We start from the raw sequence: 24,193 nt of genomic DNA on the forward strand, positions 1-24,193 counted from the left end.
TGTCGCTTCTTTTCTATTTATACAAGGGCACATATTTACAAATACGAGCTTATTAAGTTTATTTTAAGATTCACCATCTTAAAACCAATCATTATACTCATTCACGAAAGTGAATCAGTATATTGGTTTTGTGCAATGTCCGTCTTGCTGTCCGTCCGTCTGTCTGTCTGTCCGTCCGTCTGTCCGTATGAACGCAATCTATTTCGGCGCTATTGAAGCTAGAGACTTGAAATTTGGAACACATACTCGTGTATATCTCCGATTTATAAAGTGTTAAAATTTTCCCGATCCGCCCACTAGGGGCGTGGCAAATCGGAAAATGCATTTTCCGATATACCAGAAATCATGTTAGTTAAAGAGCTAGAAAGCTGAAATTTGGAATATAGATCCGCATCGACCACTAAGGATCACGAGCTATGGCGGATATATCTACGCCCATTGGGGGCGTGGCAAATCGGATAAAACTGTATCTCCTAAAGTTGTAAACCTAGAATGCTGAAATTTTGCACGTCAGCTAATAGTATGATTCTATAAAGTCTGAAGATAAATTATAAGTCTACGACCATTGGGGGCGTGGAAAATCGGACCTGAAGATATAGTGATTTTTTAAATTCTCCTATATTTTGGACACTATTGATGGCAGAGACCTCAAATTTTGTATATATACTCGGACTGATCACCCAAGACCAAAAAGTTTTGTCGGATATATGTCCGCCCACAGGGGGCGTGGCAAACCGCAAAAGTTTATATCTCCTAAAGTATAATAGCTAGAAGCTTCAAATTTGGATAGTTGAGTTACTGGTAGCCTCCTCTATCGATTCCCCAAAAATAATTTTTACGCCTCTTTAGGGGCATGGCATATCGAAAAATACCCTGGTATTTTCACATTCTTTGAGGGTAAGCATTCAAACTTTGCAGTTAGGGTACCGTTATCTCTTTCTAAAAACTGACCAAAAATGAGGTGTCTACGCCCAGTTGGGGCGTGGCAAATCGGAAAAACCTGTATATTCTACAGTATTAGAGCGAAACTTAACTACTAAATTGTTGATGGGATGTGAATGAGTATTCCGCAGTCGGTAACGCCCGACTGCAACGTTCTTACTTGTTTTTTATTGATTTTCTGCGTGTGCACAAAATTTACAAATTTAAAGCCCCTAGCTGTTTTAGGTTATGAAATCGAAGCGTTCATATATACTGATGGACGGACGGACATAAAACAGGGTCCTAAGAGAAATTTTATAAATGAGTATACAGCTTATTTGGCTTAAGAGATCACATACAGGCGCTCTAATAAGTATGTATTGTAATTATGTACGTATATGTATTTTATTGGGTCTGTGTAAGCAGAAAAGAAGCGAAGTTTCTCGAAGGAGTTAGGTACCAGCAAAAAGGGGGAAGTCTAGACAAGAAATTAATGAATAATTACCTAAAAAGGCTAAAAGTATTTAGAACTTTAAATTATTTTACAATTTTAAAATTATAATATTATAATTACTTTTTTCTTTCACAAAAAAGGAAAAACCTCACAAGTGCAATTTGTGCGCTAAATCATTTCCAACTCCTGGCGATTTAAAGTCACACAACTACGTTCACAGTGGAACCTGGCCATTTAAATGTACAATTTGCTTCCGTGGATTTTCGAAGCAGACGAATTTGAAAAATCATTTGTTTCTGCACAGTGGTAAGTCCTAACTAAATTTAATTAAAACAAGTAAGAAAGGTGCAATCATACGTTACTGACTCCAGAATACTCATTCACAAACCAATTTCTGATTTGACACGCCCACAATCGGTATACAAAAGATACATATATATTATATATATATACATACTAGCTGGCCCGGCAAACGTTGCATTGCCCTATCCATTATTTCTAGGTCAAAAATTGTTGAAAGCTATGTTGTTCAGGTTGGGATACACTCTGATTAATTTATTAATCGGATTTTCATTCAAGCACCTTGTGGTAAACGACATTCTTCGTTTTTTGGTCGGGTGCAAGAACAAATAATGCGGATGGTTTGCCAACACGTGAGCATGCCACGTACAATTGACCCTGTGATTTGTTTATCGTCATGGCGAAGGCAGTTTCCTCACCTGAAACAAATACAGTAAAAATTTTATTTTAGAACCCCTAATAGGTTTACGACTCTTACAGCTACTCTCTACTAAATTAAGAGTGATAACTTTTTTGTGTACCAAAAGCAAACAGAATGAAATGTATATAAAGTTAAAATGAAAACAATGATTTTACCATTCAATGGATTAATCATTTTGATATTAAAGTGATATCCATCGTCTCCTTGCCAAAACATCAGTGGGTATTGTAAAGCGTCATTTGAACGGTGCGTTTCAGATATTCTTTGTAGTTGCCCAGTACTGCGTCGTGCAAGCACAATATCGCGTGCTTCCAAGCTTTCACCAACAATCAAGATTGCCACTTCATCGATTGTTGGAGCATTAAATGTGTTCATGTGTTCCAGCTGGTCCTTTATCTGCTCAGATTACTACTTTATAGTCATCTCTTGGCATGCGCTCTAATGCAGTCTTGAACGCTTGACCAATGCATGATGTTCGTGAAGCCAGTCAAGTTGTTCTTCTATATTGCCCATGAAGTATATTTGCCAGAATTTGTGCTGTGCATCTTCAATAGGTTGCAATGATCCAATGCGATAGCAAATCTGGCCTTGAATCTTTAAATTCAAAGCCATAGTTATAGTTTGATTTACAAATACTTTTTACAGAAATTTAACAAACTACATTATTCCAAAAAAATTATTTTTTTTTTTTGACAGTCATAGAAAATAAAATTTTTAACGTAAATTACCTTAAATGTCGGATTATATCCGACTCCAATAATTTCCGCCCCAAATGAAGTCATTTGGAAACAGGCATTGTATTTTTGAGTGTTCGCTAGAAAATGTCGTGATTCTAGTGTTTCGCCATAAAGCAGGGAACGCAATGGCTCTGGTGGCGGGACCACTAATGGCAATGTCACTTTACCACTAAGGCAGCACAAACCGGGCGTTTCACCAGCAAACTTCAATGCGCCACAATGCTGGCAAACAACGTCCATTGGACCAATGCAAACTAAACGATTCAAGCTGTAGTCAATGGTGCAATCATATCGAAACGCTGCTCGATTCAAATCAATCCTTGAACCATTTCTTATTGCCGTTTCACGGGCTGCCTCTCTTTGAGAAGCACGAATTAGGGCCCTTCTTTGCTGGGTACTAACGCGGCGCCTTTCTCGGGCGATTTCTCGTTCTTCGTCAGATAATTGACTCGTGATATTCCGATGCCTAATTGCATTATGGGTCCGCCGGGAAAGATTAGATCTTCTAGGACGCGGCATTTTTATCAATAGTAACACTGAATATGCCCTCGCACAAAACCACATAAAACAATCGAGAAATATAAATATAAATAATTTACACAAATTTATGTTTGAGACAAACAAATACCTGAACTTTCGAGATATTTAGCTTTTGTACGCACGCGTATTATTTTTATCAAATGTGCTTTTTTTTATGAATAGTCAGGTTCGCCTGAGGCTGTGCCGTAGACTGACTGACTACATTTGTTTATTTACTTCTATACAGGACCGAAACTGTCACTGTTATCAAGCCTACTGAGTATCAATGGAAATTTGAATCTTTAGGGAAAAACCGCGTTTTTCAAGTATTCGTCAAATTTTTTCAGCATTTTAAAGATCTACTGACCTACTCGTGGCGGAAACAAATCCAACAAATCAAAAACAATGAAAATTGGTCCAGCACATATCAAGTTATAAGTCTCTGTACACTTTTACACAACTCTCTTTTATATATATAGATATTACTATTTATTTGGCAAGAAAGTGTTTAGACAGGGAAAAAATTTTAATTTTTTACTTTGAAGCGAAATAATAGCAGTAAGAATATGCATCTTCAAATTTTTATACCCTGAACCCATTTTCAATAGGAAATCCGGGTATAAAGGTTTTATTGAAATGTATGTAACAGGCAGAAGGAGGCGTGGCAGACCCCGCAAAGTATATATATTCTTGATCAGGGCGACGAGCTGAGTTAGCTCTGTCCGTTTGTCTGTCTGTCTGTCTGTCCGTCCATCTGTCCGTCTGTCAGTATGTTTGAACACGTCGATTTCAGAAGATATAAGAGCTAGAGACTTCAAAGACTTACATTTAAGTAGCTGACTAACTAAAGTAACAAGTGCACTTCCTATTACTTGCCTTGTGAAGTGAGCACATGCATACATACATTTGCGTATGTGTATGCTTGTATTGGATGGCAAGCTAATTGTCTCTGGAATTAGTAGTTTGTAAATTTTGTATGATTTGAATCGTAGGGTGACTATCAAATGGGCCATTATGACTTAATTAGAAATTTTTGACAATTATGAGTAAAGCTTCAGTATAATATGACATGTGTATTTCATATATTGCAATGCATTTAATAAAGTTAGTAGTGTTTTACGATAATTTGTTCGGTTAAAAATGTGTATAAAATAATTTTAATTATATATAATTATTTACTGGTATAAACACATTTATAAACATGATTAGCAATAATAATATATAAATGTACTTATGTACATATGTATGTATGTTCATACATAGTACATCTGTTTAAAGTGGTTATGACAGTCCGTAAGACCGACCAAATGCAAATGCTGGGCTTTAAAATTGCTATAAGCAGCAAGAGTAACGCACGCAGGTCACAAATGCTCATACATGTAGCAAGGGACTACAAGTGTGTGTGTACTTGCCCGTCGCGAAATAATATTGTTTATGCGTATCAACGCTTTCATACCCTTCCCACGAATAACCATCGAATCGCTTACATTTTGTTTGCATGAACGTGACAAATGCTTTTATGATTTCGGTATACCCTTCACTCAAGAGGAAAGAGCTGGGATCGTCGCGAACAATATTCAATTTCTGTGCGCTGCTGCTATTTGAGAGACCATAAGAGAGAGAGAGAGAGAGAGAGAGAGATAATAAAGAGAGGGAGAGAGTGAGGAAGGGAAAATGAGCGCATAACCGTGCTTCATTTGATAATGTGTGCATTTCGTGGCAGCAGTCGCAGCGCACTGATTTTGTCTTGCCTTATTTTCACTGCTTGAGCCTCAAACGGCCGAGCCGACCAAATACGAAGTTGTCCGGTCTCTTCAGCGCATTTTTTCGGTGTTGGAAAAGTTTGTTCTACATGTCTAGTCTATGTGTTCTCTGGTCAGTGTCCGAGTTTTGTTTTAAGTATCGATAACTTGCCCAGTTATATTTTATCGGTTAAAAACATTATCGAAAACCAGTAATAAATTTATATCTGCTATGTCTTTTTAATGTAGATTCATATCACTAACCAGAGAACACATAGACCGGACAAGTAGTGTAAAGCGTTTTGCACACTTTTTTTCGGGAGTTATCTCCCAGACCACTTCGTATTTGCTCGGCTCTTCACTTTTAGGTTCGGGCTACGGAAATATACGAAAGCACAATCATTTCGCTTCATGCGCTCGACCGAGATGGTCAAATATTGAGCAATAGATCCCTCTATGCTCAATGTTTCCCTTGTTCTCTCTCTCTCGATGCTCTCTGCTCTCTCAAATATGTATGTATGCATGTCAGCACAAGCAGCAGCTCACGAAAATTGAAATTTCGTCGCGTTAGACACCCGTTTCTTCCCTTCTAACTTTTCCCTAACTTTTCAAATCGTTTGCTATGCTCATGCGAAATGTTTGCGTTTTCGTTATTATTTGTGGAAAGGGTATGAAAACGTTGGTGCGCATAATGAAAATTCTTTCGCGACGAGCATACACACACACTGTCCCTTGCTACATGTACTATGAGCATTTGTATGGCTGTGTGTGAAGCTCTGGCTGCCTGTAACAATTTTGAAGCCCAGCATTTGCATTTGTCGATCTTGTGAAGTGCTCACATACATATGTATGTATGTATGTATGTATGTATATACATTTGATTGTGTGTACGTATGGGAGGCGCTGCTCACAATTTTGGGATATAACTTGTAGAAGCAATTTAATGCCTATGTGCCTTTACATGTGCGTGTGTGTGTGTGCGTGTGTCTTGTGTAAGCAGAAAGACGCGAAAAATTATTGAAATAGTTAGAAATAAATAAATATGTAAATACACATGTATATTGGATACAGGCTTCAAGCACACATACACACACGCACATGTAAAGGCACATAGGCATACAATTGCTTCTACAAGTGATATCCCATAGTTGTGAGCATCGCATCCCATGCGTACACACAATAAAATGTATATACATACATACATACATATGTATGTGAGCACTTCACAAGATCGACCAAATGCAAATGCTGGGATTTAAAATTGCTATAGGCAGCAAGAGCTTCGCACACAGGCATACAAATGCTCATTATACGCACCAACGCTTTCGTACCCTTCCCACAAATAATAACGAAAACGCAAACATTCTGATCGAGCATGGCAAACAGCTTGAAGAGTTCGGAATACTCTTCACTCAGAAGGGAAGGCATGGGTTCTTGCTGCTTGTGCCCACATGCATACATATGTCGGCGCGTGCAGTTCGTGCTGTGTGTGTGAGGCTTTTCGCAAGAATGTAATTTCATCATAATGTGAAGATTGCATCAGCCTTTACTTGAGATGCGATTGGCTGATGGCATTTTGTAGTTTTGGAAAGTCCCGTTTTAGCGCGGCGACAGCGTTACGACGCTGTCCCCGAGCGTGGTTCGTTGGTAGGCACAAAAGAATAAGTGTGCGACGCAAGTCAGTTCTATCACTAACCAGAGAACACATAGACCGGACAAGTAGTGTAAAGCGTTTTGCACACTTTTGTCGGGAGTTATCTCCCAGACACTTCGTATTTGCTCGGCTCTTCACTTTTTGGGTTCGGGCTACGAAAATATACGAAAGCACAATCATTTCGCTTCATGCGCTCGACCGAGATGGTCGACTGTTGAACAAAAGATCCCTCTGCGCTGAATGTTTCCCTTGCTCTCTCTCTCTCACGATGCTCTCTGCTCTCTCAAATATGTATATGTATGTATGCATGTGAGCACAAGCAGCGCTCACAAATTGAAATTTCTTCGCAGCGAGAGCCCATGCCTACCCTTATGTGTGAAGAGTTTACCGAACTTTTCAAACCGTTTGACATGCGTTTTCGTTATTATTTGTGGGAAGGGTATGAAAGCGTTGGTGCGCATAATGAAAATGTTTTCACGACGAGCATGCACACACACACTTACAGTATGCTGCATGTACTATGAACATTTGTATGCCTGTGTGCGAAGCTCTTTCTGCCTGTAGCAATTTTAAATCCCAGCATTTGCATTTGGTCGATCTTGTGAAGTGCTCACATACATATGTATGTATGTATGTATGTATGTATAAACATTTGATTGTGTGTACGTATGGGAGGCGCTGCTCACAATTTTGGGATATAACTTGTAGAAGCACTTGTATGCATGTTTGTCCGTATGTTTGAATGCGTCGATTTCCGAAGATATAAGAGCTAGAGACTTCAAATTTTTTGTAAAATGTTCGTAATTACAGCGCGGATATTGAGTTTATCATTAAAAATCGATAACTCATCCCGATCTTTTTTATCGATAAAAAACCTTATCGAAACCCAGTTATAAAATTATATCTTCTACACCTTTATTGCTAGAGTCTCCAAAATTTTAATGTATGCTTATATGCAATTTATACAATTTCGGTTTTTGTTAAAATTTACCCCCCCACCCTTAAATTCACCCCCTCACCCTCACTTTTGTAAAAAGCGTATTTCAAATACTAGAGACTTGTGCTTTAGCAATTACATGCATATCCATGTTATAATCATAATCTGATAGTTTCATGAAGTTATTAAGTTATTAAGCAATTAAGTTCTCATAGTAAGCGCTCACTGCCGCCCATGCGTGTTTATGCTTGTGTGTGTATATGTATGTAAATGTTTGTGTATGTGTGTATGTTTTGGCAAGGAGACGATGGATATCACTTTTATATCAAAATGATTAATCAATTGAATGGTAAGATCAATATCATTGTTTTCATTTTAACTTGATATACATTTTATTCTGTTTGCTTTTGGTACACCAAAAAATTTCTCACTCATAATTTAGTAGGGAGTAGCTTATTAGGGGTTCTAAAATACAAATTTTACTGTATTTGTTTCAGGTGGGGAAACTACCAAGAAGGTTAGTTCGATGAATTATTACGCATATTGTTTGATGATTCGTGAAAATTCTAACAATTATCTATATTTATATTTTTTTTGTATTTTCATAGAAGCCTAAATTAGTTCAGCTGAAAGGTAACACGACATTACTTACTGATTTTAATACAAAAATTTGACAGCTCCGAAATTAAATAACTTTTAGGGAAAATAACGTATTTTTCAAGTATTCCCAAATTTTTCAGTATTTTTAAAATACATACTGCTATTCGGGGCGGAGACAATTCCAACAAATCAAAAACCATGAAAATTGGTGCAGCAGATCTCGAATTATAAGTTTTGTAACAAACTCGACTTTGTTTTATATATATAGAGACTGTTAGGCGGTACGAAGTTCGCCGGGACAACTAGTATATTTTATATAATTTGGAACAATAGGTCTAAACTCTCTCTAGTCCGAATATAAACTGAACTAAATCTGTTCTACTGGTTAAGTTCTCCCCTTGAATGTCTGACTGGACTCTCCAGCCTCCTTAGATTGTCGAAAGTCTTAACTCTTTCCCATCTAAATATCTGCGTCCGCAGATCAGGGTGCATATGTCCATTATAATGATATTCATCCAACATAAATTGCCCAATATAATGATATTTATCCAATATAAATTGCCCAATATAATGATATTTATCCAATATAAATTTATTATCCATAGTCGATAGTTCGAGAGTCCATAAATTAGCAGAAAGAGGGCCATCGATATCCACCTTCAAGTTAATTCAAAGCATTCATAGTTCCATACATTTAGTATTCATTTGTGGTTGTGACAATACATCCAACATTGTAAGCACATTTATTTCATTCCCTCTGGCATCTTAGAAATCCCTATTACCATGAATGATCGAAACTAGGATGGATATACTATTTTCTTAAGTGTGATTTATGAAGAATTTTTCCAGTTTTGTTTTGATTGTCACATTGCGGTTTTCCTTTACTTCGTCTTTTGCAAATCTTTTTTTGTCCTTAGTCTTAATTTGATTTTTTCTTTTATAGTATTTCATTGAATTACTAATTGAATTGCGTGTGTTATGTGTATTACTACGTGTGTTATTGCGATGTCTGTTATAGAATTACTTGAATTACCGATTACTAGTTGTATTATCTTTTGTTACCGAACCGGCAAACAGTTTTTATTATTTTATATGGCTTGGGAAGCCCTCAGGATCCTTTTTGGTGTAAGGCCTACTTAGGTGAGGGTGGTTCCACAATCATCTGGTCTCTCTCTTACTTTCGTTACATTTATTTATTTATTTTACTTTTTATACCCTGAACCCATTGAAAATGGGAAATCAGGGTAAAGTGGTTTTGTTGAAATGTATGTAACAGGCAGAAGGAGGCGTGGCAGACCCCACATAGTATATATATTCTTGATCAGGGCGACGAGCTGAGTTGATTTGGCCCTGTCCGTCTGTCTGTCCGTCCGTCCGTCCGTCCGTCCGTCTGTCCGTCCGTCTGTCCGTATGTATGAACGCGTCGATTTCAGAAGATATAAGAGCTAGAGACTTTTTTTTTCTAGGTCCGTGTATATCACGCGCATATCAAGTTTTTCTTTATATATCGATAACTACTCCCGATATTTTATTATCGATCAAACCCCTTATCGAAAGCTAGTTATTTAATTATATCTCCTACACCTTTAGAGATTGAGCTTTCAAAATTTAAATGTAGACTTTTATGTATTTTATATAATTTCGATTTTTGTTGTAATTTATCCCCTACTCCTATATCCACCCCCTCACCATCGCCTTTGTAAAAAGCGTATTTCAAATACTAGAGACGTGCTTTGGCATATACACGTACTTTAATGTTATATTAATGATCATGAGTTTCATGAGCATAGTTCATCAACAAGAAAAGTTATTGAACAATTAAATAGTAGTAGTAAACCCACACTGCAATCCATGCGTGTTTATGCGTGCAGGCCTATGTGTGTGTTTCTTGTGTAAAAGTGGGAATAATTATTGTGGAATATCAATTCTTAGAAGGGTTCAGGGGATTTCGTAGTCGAGCAATCTCGACTAGAGCTTTCTTATTTGTTTGTATAGCAGGAATGTTTGCAATTATCATATTAAAATACAAAGAAATTTAAAAATTTATTATTTAATGGATTTTTTACATATAATTTAAATGCATACCAAATGTATGTTTATTTATTTTACATTTTTTATTTAATTAGGGGATAAACCGCATGGCTGTGCATTATGTGGAAAAAAATTTGCATTAGCGTGCAACCTGAGAGCACACATGAAAACCCACGATGGTAAGAGTATAGACAATAATACAATAAGTAGGATAAAATTAAAAATAAAGATAATTCAGTAATCTTTCCTTAAAATAAGAAAAAAATATGTACACGTATGTATGTAAGAAATATGGATCAGGGTGACCGCGCCGGACCAAACGAAAAATACAAATTTGGTCTCAAAAATATACTATAAAATACTATTTCATATTTTACAAAATACCACTATAAATACCATAACAAATAAATCGTCTGGAAACTCAAATTATAATAAAATAATAACTGACTTATTATATATAGAAAAAATAAGGGTTTTCCCATTGCAAAAAATGTTTGTTGTTTATTTCATTTTAAAAAATTAATAATATTTCAGTCCAACATAAAACTAGAACAATATGCATTCGTATTCAATTCCATATTTCAATATATATTTAAAGTCTTAAAATTAATTAAATGCTTAAAATTCATTTTGTAACATTTTCTTAAAATAAAATAATAAAGGAACTTCTTTGTTCAGTCTTGCTAGTTTCTCTTAAGATCATTTAATTATATTTACTAGCCTTCTTCGTCAGAGCAGCTTAAATTCAATTTGTTGAAATCTTTAAATAACACTTGTTCACTGGGCTTAAAATTATTGCACCCATTTTCGCGCAATGATTATTGTACATGTAATATATGTGATATATTTACATTTTTAAAGCGGTTTCGATTTTTCGTTTTGATTAAATTAATTTGAGAGAATATGCGTTCACACGACGGATTAGAAACGGGCAAAATTATTAAATCTTTGTTTTTGTGTAGCCGCATGCTGCTTAAGTGACGCCAGCCTACTCAAAATGTTAGTCTGGCACGCTTTGCAGTGCGCATCCATATTATTAGCGCTCCTTCCCAGCCACAAATGCTCACACATGATTCAAGAGACTGCAAGTGTGTGTGTGCTTGCCCGTCGCGAAATCATATTGTTTATGCGCATAAACGTTTTCATACTCTTCCCAAAGAGCTGAGTCGAATTGCTAGTCTTGAAATTGTTTTTCCTAGGTCCGTGTATACGACGCGCATATCGAGTTTTGCTTTAAGACTTGATAACTTTCCCCGTTATTTTGCTATCGATTAAAAACATAATCGAAAACCAGTAATAAATGTACACGATTGAGTGATAGTAGGTTATGCCACTAACCAGAGAACACATAGACCGGACACGTAGTGTAAAGCGTTTTGCACACTTTTTTTCGAACGTTAACACCCCAGACAACTTCGTATTCGCTCGGCTCCTCACTTTTAGGTTTGGGTTACTAAAATATACGAAAGCACAATCATTTCGCTTCATGCGCTCGACCGAGATGGTCAAATGTTGAACAAAAGATCCCTCTATGCTCAATGTTTCCCTTGCTCTCTCTCTCTCTCTCGATGCTCTCTGCTCTCTCAAATGTGTATATGTATGTATGCATGTGAGGCTCACATTGTGAGCACAAGCAGCAGCTCACGAAAATTGAAATTTCTTCGCAGCAAGAACCCATGTCTTCCCTTCTGAGTGAAGAGTATACCGAACTTTTCAAACCGTTTGCCATGCGTTTTCGTTATTATTTGTGGGAAGGGTATGAAAGGGTTGTGCGCATAATGAAAATGTTTTTGCGACGAGCATGCACACACACTTACCTGTGCACCCTTTATAATGGGTCCATTTAGCCAGTATATGTATGTATGTACATACATATGCTTCTTATTAAAAAGGTAAATTTCACCTGTATATGTGCAGGTACAAGGGATCGAAAATCGCATTCCAATTTGGCCACTGGGATTGATCAGGTACTACATTTCTAGCAAAAATCATTCTGATAGGCAAACCCACGATCATTGAAATAAAATCATCTACTTAATTATAAGCGCGCCTCTTCCTGTCAAACCCAAAATCGTTCACACAATTCTAAGTTGTCGTAGGCACTCGTCAATGCTCATGTCGCATGCATACACTTATAAACATACACACACGCACATACATATAAAGGCACTGAACTGCTTCTACAATGATTACCCCATCATTTGTGAGCATCGCGGCCCCTGCGTACAGACAATCAAACATATTTATGTAAGTGTGAGGAGTTCACAAGATCGACCAAATGCAAATGCTAGGATTTCAAATTGCTATAGCCAGCAAGGGCTTTGCACACAGGCATACAAATGCTCATAGTTCATGTAGCATACTGTAAGTGTGTGTGCATGCTCGTCGCAAAAACATTTCCATTATGAGCACCAACGCTTTCATACCCTTCCCACAAATAATAACGAAAACGCAAATATTTTGTAGGAGCTTGGCAAACGGTTCGAAAAGTTCGGTATACTCTTCACACAGAAGGGAAGGCATGGGTTCTTGCTGCGACGAAATTTCAATTTTCGTGAGCTGCTGCTTGTGCTCACAATGTGAGCCTCACATGCATACATACATACATACATACACATTCGAGAGAGCAGAGAGCATCGAGAGAGAGAGAGAGCAAGGGAAACATTGAGCATAGAGGGATCTTTTGTTCAAAATTTTACCACCTCGGTCGAGCGCATGAAGCGAAATGATTGTGCGTTCGTATTTTTTCGTAGCTCGAACCTAAAAGTAAGGAGCCGAGCGAGTCCAAAGCTGTCTGGGGTTGTAAAGCCTCAAAAAAAGCGTGCAAAAAGCTTTACACTAGTTGTCTAGTCTATGTGTTCTCTGGTTAGTGCCCAAACCTAAAAGTGAGGAGCCGAGCGAATACGAAGTTGTCTGGGTTGTTAACGTTCGAAAAAAAGTGTGCAAAACGCTTTACACTACGTGTCCGGTCTATGTGTTCTCTGGTTAGTGGTTATGCAAAGCGAACAGCTGATTTGACAGCGTGACGTCATTATTTCCGAAAATGGTGGGCGCGCGTTTGAATTTGTATGAAAATCAAGCAACACTGTTTGACACTGTTATTTGTCTTAAAACTAGTAGACTAAATAAAACGAACTGGGCGGCTAATCACATGTTCTATATAGATTCACGAATCGGAAAATATAAAGGTTTTTGCTAATTTTTATACTCTAAATTGTTTTCTAAGCAGTTATTGATCATGCAATCCCTTGACCACTTTTACTCTTGCATATAATGGACTTAACCTTACTATCTAAGGCTTGAATTTGTAAAGCTAAAAAGTTACTACTAAGTATTATGCATTTCCCATCAATCCGCATAATTATACGTACTAATTACATTCTTTATATTACAAATCCGATGGCCATAGATGATACGCAGCATTGTTAGCTTCTGTGTAAGTTTTAAGAGCTGATTCAGGAGGATTATGTGTTTCCTTAGGTTTCAATACTTATAATCATACAAGTTTACGACTTGGAAATTAATACACAAATATTAGTTCATTCTACCGGATGTTTCTGACATGACAGCAGGGGTGAGCAGCACCTTTATTGATGCAGCTTCAACGTGTACTATATTTAAATGTGTAGGTAAATTGGCATAAATAAACAATACTGATGGCGAAAACCCAGTTAACTATGTCCATCAACCATTCCTGCTGACTTATTGGCCATTTTTTGTGCATTCCCAGTTCATTCAATTATATACTTAATTTCTTTATTGTATCGTTATAAAATTAGTGATTGACCATTTTTAAGGTATTTACTATTGAAATTTCCTTATATATAGTTAATTTTGGTTGTTTTGGACGACTTAGTCGATCTCTGCTGAAATGCCTTCCAAGCTTCAGCCGGGATAACATAGCAAAATCTGATACTGTGACGTCACAAGAGAGCTGTTAGTTAACATTAAAAGTAACGGGACTGCTCTTTGCGCAACCTACTGTGTCTTTTAACAGTGATAAATGTATATCTGTTACACCTTTAAAGTTAGAGTCGCCAAACTTTAAATATAGATTCATATGCTTTGGCAACTATATGTTACATTCATAATATATTCATGAAGATAGTCCATCCACAATAAAAGTTATTAATCAATAAAATTTCCATAGTAAGCCACCACTGCAGTGGTGAATAAATGACTTTTATATTTGCATCTAAAGTACAAAATTTTATTTTTTTCGTAGTCTTTAACTCATATACCTTTCTATACACGAGTATATGTATTGTATGTCATAACAGAAACATAAAACAAGTAAGAAAGCTCTAGTCGAGACTGCTCGACTACGAGATCCCCTGAACCCTTGGAGCAATAGATATTTCAAAACTTTTTCGCGACTTTCAGCTTACACAAGAAACACGCACACACACACACACACACGCACGTACGCACACACAGGCATACATACACACACGCATACAGACACACATACACACACACACGCATACATACACAAACGCATACACACACACACATACACACACACATGCACAAACACATACACACACAAGCAACCACGCATAAACACGCATGGGCTGCAGTGAGCGCTTACTATGAGAACTTAATTGTTTAATAACTTTTTTTATGGACGTACGATCTTCATGAAACTTTTAGATTATGATTATAACATGAATATGCATTGCAATTGCCAAAGCACAAGTCTCTAGTATTTGAAATACGCTTTTTACAAAAGTGAGGGTGAGGGGGTGAATTTAGAGGTGGGGGGTAAATTTTAACAAAAACCGAAATTGTATAAATTGCATATAAGCATACATTAAAATTTTGGAGACTCTAGCAATAAAGGTGTAGAAGATATAATTTTATAACTGGGTTTCGATAAGGTTTTTTTTATCGATAAAAAAAGATCGAGATGAGTTATCGATTTTTAATGATAAACTTGATATGCGCGCTGTAATTACGGACATTTTAAAAAAATTTGAAGTCTCTAGCTCCTGTATCTTCTGAAATCGACGCGTTCATACATACGGACAGACGGACAGACGGACAGGGCCAAATCAACTCAGCTCGTCACCCTGATCAAGAATATATATACTTTGTGGGGTCTGCCACGCCTCCTACTGCCTGTTACATACATTTCAACAAAACCATTATACCCTGATTTCCCATTGAAAATGGGTTCAGGGTATAATGATGGGAAAATCAGATCTTCAAAAGTCGCATCATCTACAGCACCCTTATTTGTATTATTTTCAAACAACAAAAATGTTGATGTTTTGTGTAAATGTTAAATATGTACATTATGTACAATTATATATGTATGTATATTTCTAAATTTTGAATCTCTCGTAGTTTACAGTTTCTCCTAGCCAAGCAAAGCTGATTTGTTTTAACATTTTTTATTTAAAGGTACCCGGGATGACTGTATTAGATGTGACAAAATAATTGTTTCTGAAAATATTTTACACAAAAGAAAACCTTGCGACAAATGGAATAATCTGGACGACTCAACATGTGCTGGAAAACGAGTTCCTTTACCATCAGTAGAACGAAGTAGGTGTACTGAACAAGGCTCTTCCGTAGAATACAGCGATAAATAATTTGTACTCGTAGTTTTTATTAATTTAATGAAGAACTAATTTATTAAAACTTATTATTCATTCCGTATATTATTTTTACCAAATATTAAAAATGTTAAAACTAACAAACTCAATCTATTACTGGTTTAAACATTTTACTATCCTTAAATACACTGTTATAATTGCTTTCTTAAGTCATAGCACTAGCCATAGATCACATAGACCGGACATGCAATGTAAAACATTTTGCGACAACTTCGTATTCGTACGGTTCCTTACTTTTAAGTACGGGCTACGAAAATATACGAAACAACAATCATTTCGCTTCATGCGCTCGCCCGAGATGGTCGACATTTGAACAAAATTCCTTTGTTCTCTAATGTGCTCTAATCAGAGCTTGCAAATGAGAGTTGATCGTTCTTTCGTTTATTCTCTTCCTCGCATCATAACCAAAAAATTGTGCAGACACGTCTCGCTCTGAGCGTCACTCTCTGTTTTCTTTAGCATCTGTTTCGCTCAGACGCAATGCAATGACTCATTCATGTGACGCTCTCACACGAGTGTCACGTAAAGACTAACACGATTTTCCCTCACACAAAGACTCTCAGCAAAAAACACTTTGACGTGTGTGTGCGTGTAAATACACGCATACATACATACAAAAAGAACGCAGCAATCGCGCGTGATTACCCAGACAAACGCAACTTACCGTTACTTCATTTAACTCAAGCTAACGATCAGTGTTTGACTTGAGGAAACGAAAACCAAAATAACTGTCTCCCTCAGAGCGCGAGCGAGCTAAGCCAGACGCGACAAAAACAGTTTCTGTCTGAGTTTTTTTGACTGTGTCAGTGAAAGACACTTTTTTGCAGACAACGAAAAAGTGTTAACAGTTATTTGCGAGCCATGGCTCTAATGCATCACACATGAGATTTTTCTTACGAAAGAATCGAGCTGTTATCAACTTCGTGTTTGTATGCCCTATTGCCTATTCCTTTTATCCGTATAGTGTTAATGTGTGAAAATACAAGTACATAATTGCATATGTGACACGTCACTATTCAGATATTATTGTGCTGTGTGAACATAATTTTGAAGGAAAGTATTTCGCAGTGAGTTATAAATATAAATATGCTCTATCTGGAATGTATAAAGCATCTTAGATTTATTTTTAATGACAAAAAATTAATAATGTATATTTAACAGACGTTATTAAAACCGAAGGGTGGGTTCAGAAAGATCGGCAGGCAATGCAAAAATTTGACCACAAAAAAAAAAAATAATAATAATAATGATATAATAATATAGATAAATAAGTATGTAGTTAAATATGTATGTAAATATAAACTGAATGAATTTAGATTTTAGGAATGTAAATAAAATGTAGCTAAAATGACATAATAAATTATAAATATTATAAATTTAAACAAGTAAGAAAGCTCTAGTCGGGACTCCTGCCAGGGCGTCAACCTTGTAGAGGGAATCGTATCGGCTGGATACGTTTGATCCCGCGGCCTTTTCAGAGGTCATTCAGTCTCTGGGCACAACTGGTAATGCTGAGGGCAGAGCATGCCAAATTGTAACCCAAATTCAGAGTGCCTGCAATAGGAGCATGTTTCGCCGCAAGCAGTTCACGCGACAACAAGAGCCTACGTATTGGTGGAATGCACAAATAAGTGACATCCGACGCAAATGCATCCAGGCGAGAAGAAGCTACCAACGGGCTCGCGGTAGGTCTACGTTTTTTGAGAAACTATTAGCTTGCCAGGTAGCTAGAAAACAGTTGAAGACGGCCATTAGAACAAGTAAAAGAGAATGTTTCTTAGAGTTGTGTGACTCTTGGGGCAGAGCATACAAGATAGTAGTTAAGTAGTACGAAGGTAAACATGTGCAGCCTACGGATCGCTAGGAGCTTAAATCGATTGTGGAAACGCTCTTCCCAGAAAGATTAAGCTCCATTCATGCCCCTGAGTCCGAGTCTGCTGACCAGGGCTCAACGAGCACTCAAATTGTTTTAGTTACAGACGAAGAAATCTTAGTAGCTTTCAGAGGTCTTAAAGCTAACACAGCTACAGGGCCGGACGGGATCCCAAATCGTGCGCTAAAATTAGCCCTCGCCTTGCACCCTAGTACGTTTGCCGAATTATACAACAAATGTTTAATTCAGGAGACGTTCCCTGCAACCTGGAAGAACCAGAACTGGGTATTGCTAGCCAAGGTTGGCAAACCACCAGACGAACCATCTTCGTATATACCAATCTGTCTCTTAGACACCATGGGAAAGGTTTTTGAGAAACTGATTTGCTCTAGACTGGAGACTTCTATTGCTAGCGTCGGAGGCCTGTCACCTAACCAATTTGGTTTCCGGAAGGCTCGGTCAAAAACAGATGCGCTAGAAAATGTTGCTGGCCTGGCAACTTCCGCCATCCAAGGCACCAGATGGAGGCACGGGACGAAACAATACTGCATCAAAGCGACCCTGGATGTAAAGAATGCCTTTAACACAGCTAGTTGGGATATGATACTGCTCAGTGCTGGGACCTCTCCTATGGAATATTATGTACGACGGCGTATTGCGCTTGGAACTTCCAGCCGGTGCGCACACCATTGGCTTTCTGATGATGTGCTGTCGTCACCATAGGCAAGGACCTTAAAGATACAGAGGATATGTGCAGCGAAAGTATCAATCGGATACGAAACTGGTTGACAGGAGCTGGGCTCGAGCTAGTGGCACACAAAACCGAAGTCGTCTTAGTAAGCAGTCGCAAAAGAGTGGAAACTGCCAATATAAAGATCGGCAGCGTCACCATTGCGTCAAAGAGGGCGATAAATTATCTTGGCGTCATGATAGACACAAGTTTAACTTTCCGCGAGCACCTAGAATATGTGCATAAATAGGCAGCATGATTCCTGTATTATGCTTAACACGCGGTGACAAAAACAGCAACGACGTTTCCTTCTAATAAGCGTCATTAGGCCCGTCATCCTCTATGCTGCGCCAATATGGTCAAGAGCGATGGCAAAGAGCTACAGCCGGGGCATTTGCGCCACCTACAGACTGTGCGCAATCAGAGTATGCTGCGCGTTCAGAACAGTCTCTGAAGACGCGGCGCTCGTTATAGCCGGTATGGTGCCTCTGGAGGACTTAGTCGCCGAAGCCGTGGAACGGAATGCACATGAGCCTCTACGACGCAACGCGGCCACAATTACGATGGAGCTTCGCAGAATCGAGCGAAGACGAGCTGTCCCAGGCTAAGGAAGTGCAAAGTGCTTGCGAAACAATGCTTTACGGCCGTCCCGCAAGCATCGTGCGCTACCCTTAGCCACCTTAACACATATCTATATATATAAAAGAGAGTTGTGTAAAAGTGTCTTAGCACTTATAACTCGAGATCTGCTGGACCAATTTTCATGGTTTTTGATTTGTTGGATTTGTCTCCGGAACGAGTAGGACAGTAGATCTTTAAAATACTGAAAAAATTTGACGAATACTTGAAAAACGCGGTTTTTTCCCTAAAGATTCAAATTTCCATTTATACTCAGTAGCCTTGACAACAGTGACAGTTTCGGTCCTGTATAGAAGTAAATAAACAAATGTAGTCAGTCAGTCTACGGCACAGCCTCGAGCAGACCTGACTATTCAACAAAAAAAAAAAAAAAAAAAAAAAGACTATTCAAAAAAAAAAAAAAAAAAAAAAAAAAAAATCAAAAAGAAAAATATTTCAAATCAAAAATCTGCAAAAATTCAAAAAAATCAAAAGATTAAAACCTGACTGTTCAAAAAATAAATAAAAAATTCAAAATTCGAAATTAAAAAAAAAAAAAGTTTATTATTAAAAAGTGTATTTTTGGCTTTTTATATTTTTGGACTTTTAAACTTTATAAATAATAATTGTGCGCGTGCGTACAAAAGCTAAATATCTCGAAAGTTCAGGTATTTGTTTGTCTCAAACATAAATTTGTGTAAATTATTTATTTTTATATTTCTCGATTGTTTTATATGGTTTTGTGCGAGGGCATATTCAGTATTACTATTAATAAAAATGCCGCGTCCTAATCTTTCCCGGCGGACCCATAATGCAATTAGGCAACGGAATATCGCGAGTCAATTATCTGACGAAGAGCGAGAAATCGCCCGAGAAAGGCTCCGCGTTAGTACCCAGCAAAGAAGGGCCTTAATTCGTGCTTCTCAAAGAGAGGCAGCCCGTGAAATGGCAATAAGAAATGGTTCAAGGATTGATTTGAATCGAGAAGCGTTTCGATATGATTGCACCATTGACTATAGCTTGAATCGTTTAGTTTGCATTGGTCCAATGGACGTTGCTTGCCAGCATTGTGGCGCATTGAAGTTTGCTGGTGAAACGCCCGGTTTGTGCTGCCTTAGTGGTAAAGTGACATTTCCATTAGTGGTCCCGCCACCAGAGCCATTGCGTTCCCTACTTTTCTAGCGAGCACTCAAAAATACAATGCCTGTTTCCAATTCGGGGCAGAGACAAATCCAACAAATCAAAAACCATGAAAATTGGTGCAGCAGATCTCGAATTATAAGTTTTGTAACAAACTCTACTTTGTTTTATATATATAGAGACTGTTAGGCGGTACGAAGTTCGCCGGGACAACTAGTTGTATTATATACGTACAGTTGTTAATAAACGAATATAAAAAAACAAGTAAGAAAGCTCTTGTCGAGACTGCTCGACTACGAGATCCCCTGAAGCCTTCGAGCAACTGATATTTCAATAATTATACGTATATGCACACATACACGCACACACACAGACATACGTACGCACGCATAAACACGCATTGGCTGCAATGTTGGCTTACTATGGGAAGTTAATTGTTTAATAACTTTTTTTATGGACGTACGATCTTCATGAAACTTTTAGATTATGATTATAACATGAATATGCATGTAATTGCCAAAGCACAAGTCTCTAGTATTTGAAATACGCTTTTTACAAAAGTGAGGGTGAGGGGGTGAATTTAGAGGTGGGGGGTAAATTTTAACAAAAACCGAAATTGTATAAATTGCATATAAGCATACATTAAAAATTTGGAGACCCTAGCAATAAAGGTGTAGAAGATATAATTTTATAACTGGGTTTCGATAAGGTTTTTTATCGATAAAAAAAGATCGAGATGAGTTATCGATTTTTAATGATAAACTTGATATGCGCGCTGTAATTACGGACATTTTAAAAAAAATTTGAAGTCTCTATCTCTTATATCTTCTGAAATCGACGCGTTCATACATACGGACAGACGGACAGACGGACAGACAGACGGACAGGGCCAAATCAACTCAGCTCGTCACCCTGATCAAGAATATATATACTTTGTGGGGTCTGCCACGCCTCCTACTGCCTGTTACATACATTTCAACAAAACCATTATACCCTGATTTCCCATTGAAAATGGGTTCAGGGTATAATAAGAATAAAAATAACTTATATAAATAGAATAATAATAGTAAAATTAACGGATAACAAGTAATATGGAAAATATTAATGGAACGTTGCAAGGGCTGAGCGCGGCAATAACTGTATTAGCCGATTCATTTTCGAGTCCTAAGGAAGATTTGAAGCAATTGAATAGGAAAGTGGATCGTTTGGAAAAGGAGGATACTAATCAGTCTCTCATAGAGGAACAAACATCACAGCCCGTCCACGTTTGAAGCTTGAATTAAATGAAATTTCGTCATTGCCGGACTGTGTTAAAGTGTTGCCCACATTTGAGGGAAACCCTTCACAATATGCCTCGTGGGTAAACAGGATCGAGTCCGTACTTGAAGATTATTCTATTATCAAGGAAAGACCTCTATATCGCTCAATAATTTTACATATACGAGGAAAAGTAATTGGAAATGCCGATGTTTCACTGTCATCGTACGGTGTACAAAATGATGGTTGGCCTGAAATGAAGCGAGTTTTACGATTGCATTATGCTGATAAAAGGGATGTTCGAACCTTGGAATACGAATTGAATCAAATGATTCAAGGCAACAACGACTTGGAAACCTACTATAAGCAAGTTCAGTCAGTCAGTTTTCTTTAATTTTACAGGCCTTAAAGGAAAGCAAACAACGAGTCGTAGTATTGTCCGCATTAATAGAATCATATAGAGATAGAGCTTTAGATGTTTTCATAAGAGGACTAAACGGTGACCTACCGAGGATGTTAACAGTTAGCAAACCTAAAAATTTACCGGAAGCTTATGCCATTTGTGTGAATTTACAGAATATTCATTAAGAAGTAATGGTGTACAAGGGACATATATGTCTCGTGGAATTAATGATTATCAACAAAACAAAAACTGGAAAAATTCTTCATAAATCAAACTTAAGAAAATAGGGAAAAAAAAAGGAAAATGCACATTTATACAATTATATTGTAATAATCCTCTTTTAACTTCCTTGACTTCCTAGCACCCAAAGCACATTTAATTATATTGCAATAATCCTCTTTTAGCTTCCTTAACTTCCTTAGCACCCATAGCATCCACAGAATTTTACACGTGGTATATCCTTCCTAGTTTCGATCATTCATGGTAATAGGGATTTCCGAGATGCCAGAGGGAATGAAATAAATGCGCTTACAATGTTGGATGTATTGTCATAACCACAAATGAATACTAAATGTATTGAAATATGAATGCTTTGAATTAACTTGAAGGTGGATATCGATGGCCCTCTTTATGCTAATTTATGGACTCTGGAACTATCGACTATGGATAATAAATTTAAATATCATTATATTGGGCAATTTATATTGGATAATTATCATTATTGGACAATTTATATTGGATGAATATCGTTATAATGGGCATATGCACCCTGATCTGCGGGACGCAGATATTTAGATGGGGAAGAGTTAAGACTTTCGACAATCTAAGGAGGCTGGAGAGTCCAGTCAGACATTCAAGGGGAGAACCTAACCAGTTGAACAGATTTAGTTCAGTTTATATTCGGACTAGAGAGAGTTTAGACCTATTGTTCCAAATTGTATAAAATATATTATTTCATTGAACACAAAGTTGTTATATATTCACAAGAACCCAACACAGCGTCCCCCAATCACTAGTACTCTAGTATGGGAGCGCTTAACTTATATTATATACTTTATGGGGCCTGTAAAAAGGGTCAATTTGACCTGTTTACGTATTCATCTTTTTAAAAAGGTGTCAAATTGACCTGCATAAGTATGCACAAGTGCAAGGGTTCAAAAAACACATCCCATTTTGCCCACTGGGATTAATCAGGTACCACATTTTTAAAAACCATTCATTCTGATGGCAAACCCACGATCATTGAATGAAATCAGGTACTTAAACATAAGCGCGCCTCTTCAATTAAAACCCAAAATCGTTCACACCACCACCAGTTGAGGGAGGCACACGCCAATGTTCATCTCCCAGGCATACACACACGCACATGTAAAGGCACAAGTGCTTCTACAAGTTATATCCCATAATTGTGAGAAGCGCCTCCCATGCGTGCTCACAATCAAATGTATATACATACATACATATGTATGTATGTGAGAACTTCACAAGATCGACAAATGCAAATGCTGGGATTTAAAATTTCTATTGACAGCAAGAGCTTCGCAAACAGGCATACAAATGCTCATAGTACATGTAGCATAATGTAAGTGTGTGTGTGTGTGCATGCTCGTCGCGAAAACATTTTATGCGCACCAACGCTTTCATACCCTTCCCACAAATAATAACGAAAACACATGGCAAACGGTTTGAAAAGTTCGGTATACTCTTCACACAGAAGGGAAGGCATGGGTTCTCGCTGCGAAGAAATTTCAATTTTTGTGAGCGCTGCTTTTGCTCACATTCATACATATGTACATATACATATTTGAGAGAACAGAGAGCATCGTGAGAGAAAGAGAGAGCACGGGAAACATTCAGCGCAGAGGGATCTTTTGTTCAACAGTCGACCATCTCGGTCGAGCGCATGAAGCGAAATGATTATGCTTTCGTATATTTTCGTAGCCCGAACCCAAAAAGTGAGGAGCCGAGCAAATACGAAGTTGTTTGGGAGATAACGCCCGAAAAAAAGTGTGCAAAACGCTTTACACTACTTGTCCGGTCTATGTGTTCTCTGGTTAGTGCTAGCTCTTATATCTTCTAATCACTGTTGCCAATTTAGCTTTTTTCCCGTCAAAGCTGGCTTTTTCCGAAGACCAATTGCGGGAAATATTTGGGAACTGCGGGAATTCTGGCTTTAAAAAAAAATGAATTAGGCTTTTTTTGCTTTGTTTTTAAAACTGCCACCAATATCATGAA

At 37.5% G+C, this 24,193-nt stretch overlaps 1 protein-coding gene across 3 annotated transcripts in view; it reads left to right on the top strand.

Annotated features, from left to right (window-relative positions):
- Window positions 1-15,980, top strand: part of LOC26528218 (oocyte zinc finger protein XlCOF8.4) — a 57,560-nt gene extending 41,580 nt beyond the window's left edge. For 2 of the 3 annotated variants that reach the window (XM_032729203.2, XM_015166092.3), the window contains exons 6-8: window positions 1,516-1,681; window positions 10,412-10,495; window positions 15,723-15,980. In XM_032729203.2, the coding sequence (XP_032585094.1) occupies window positions 1,516-1,681; window positions 10,412-10,495; window positions 15,723-15,913 (441 nt within the window). In that variant the 3' untranslated portion in view covers window positions 15,914-15,980. The remainder of the gene's footprint in view (window positions 1-1,515; window positions 1,682-10,411; window positions 10,496-15,722) is intronic. The other variant, XM_044007935.1, reaches the window with a different exon arrangement.
- Window positions 15,981-24,193: the final 8,213 nt, after the last annotated feature.

This window comes from Drosophila mojavensis, unplaced genomic scaffold (genome assembly GCF_018153725.1).
Source record: "Drosophila mojavensis isolate 15081-1352.22 unplaced genomic scaffold, ASM1815372v1 contig_108, whole genome shotgun sequence".
Lineage (NCBI taxonomy): Eukaryota > Metazoa > Arthropoda > Insecta > Diptera > Drosophilidae > Drosophila > Drosophila mojavensis.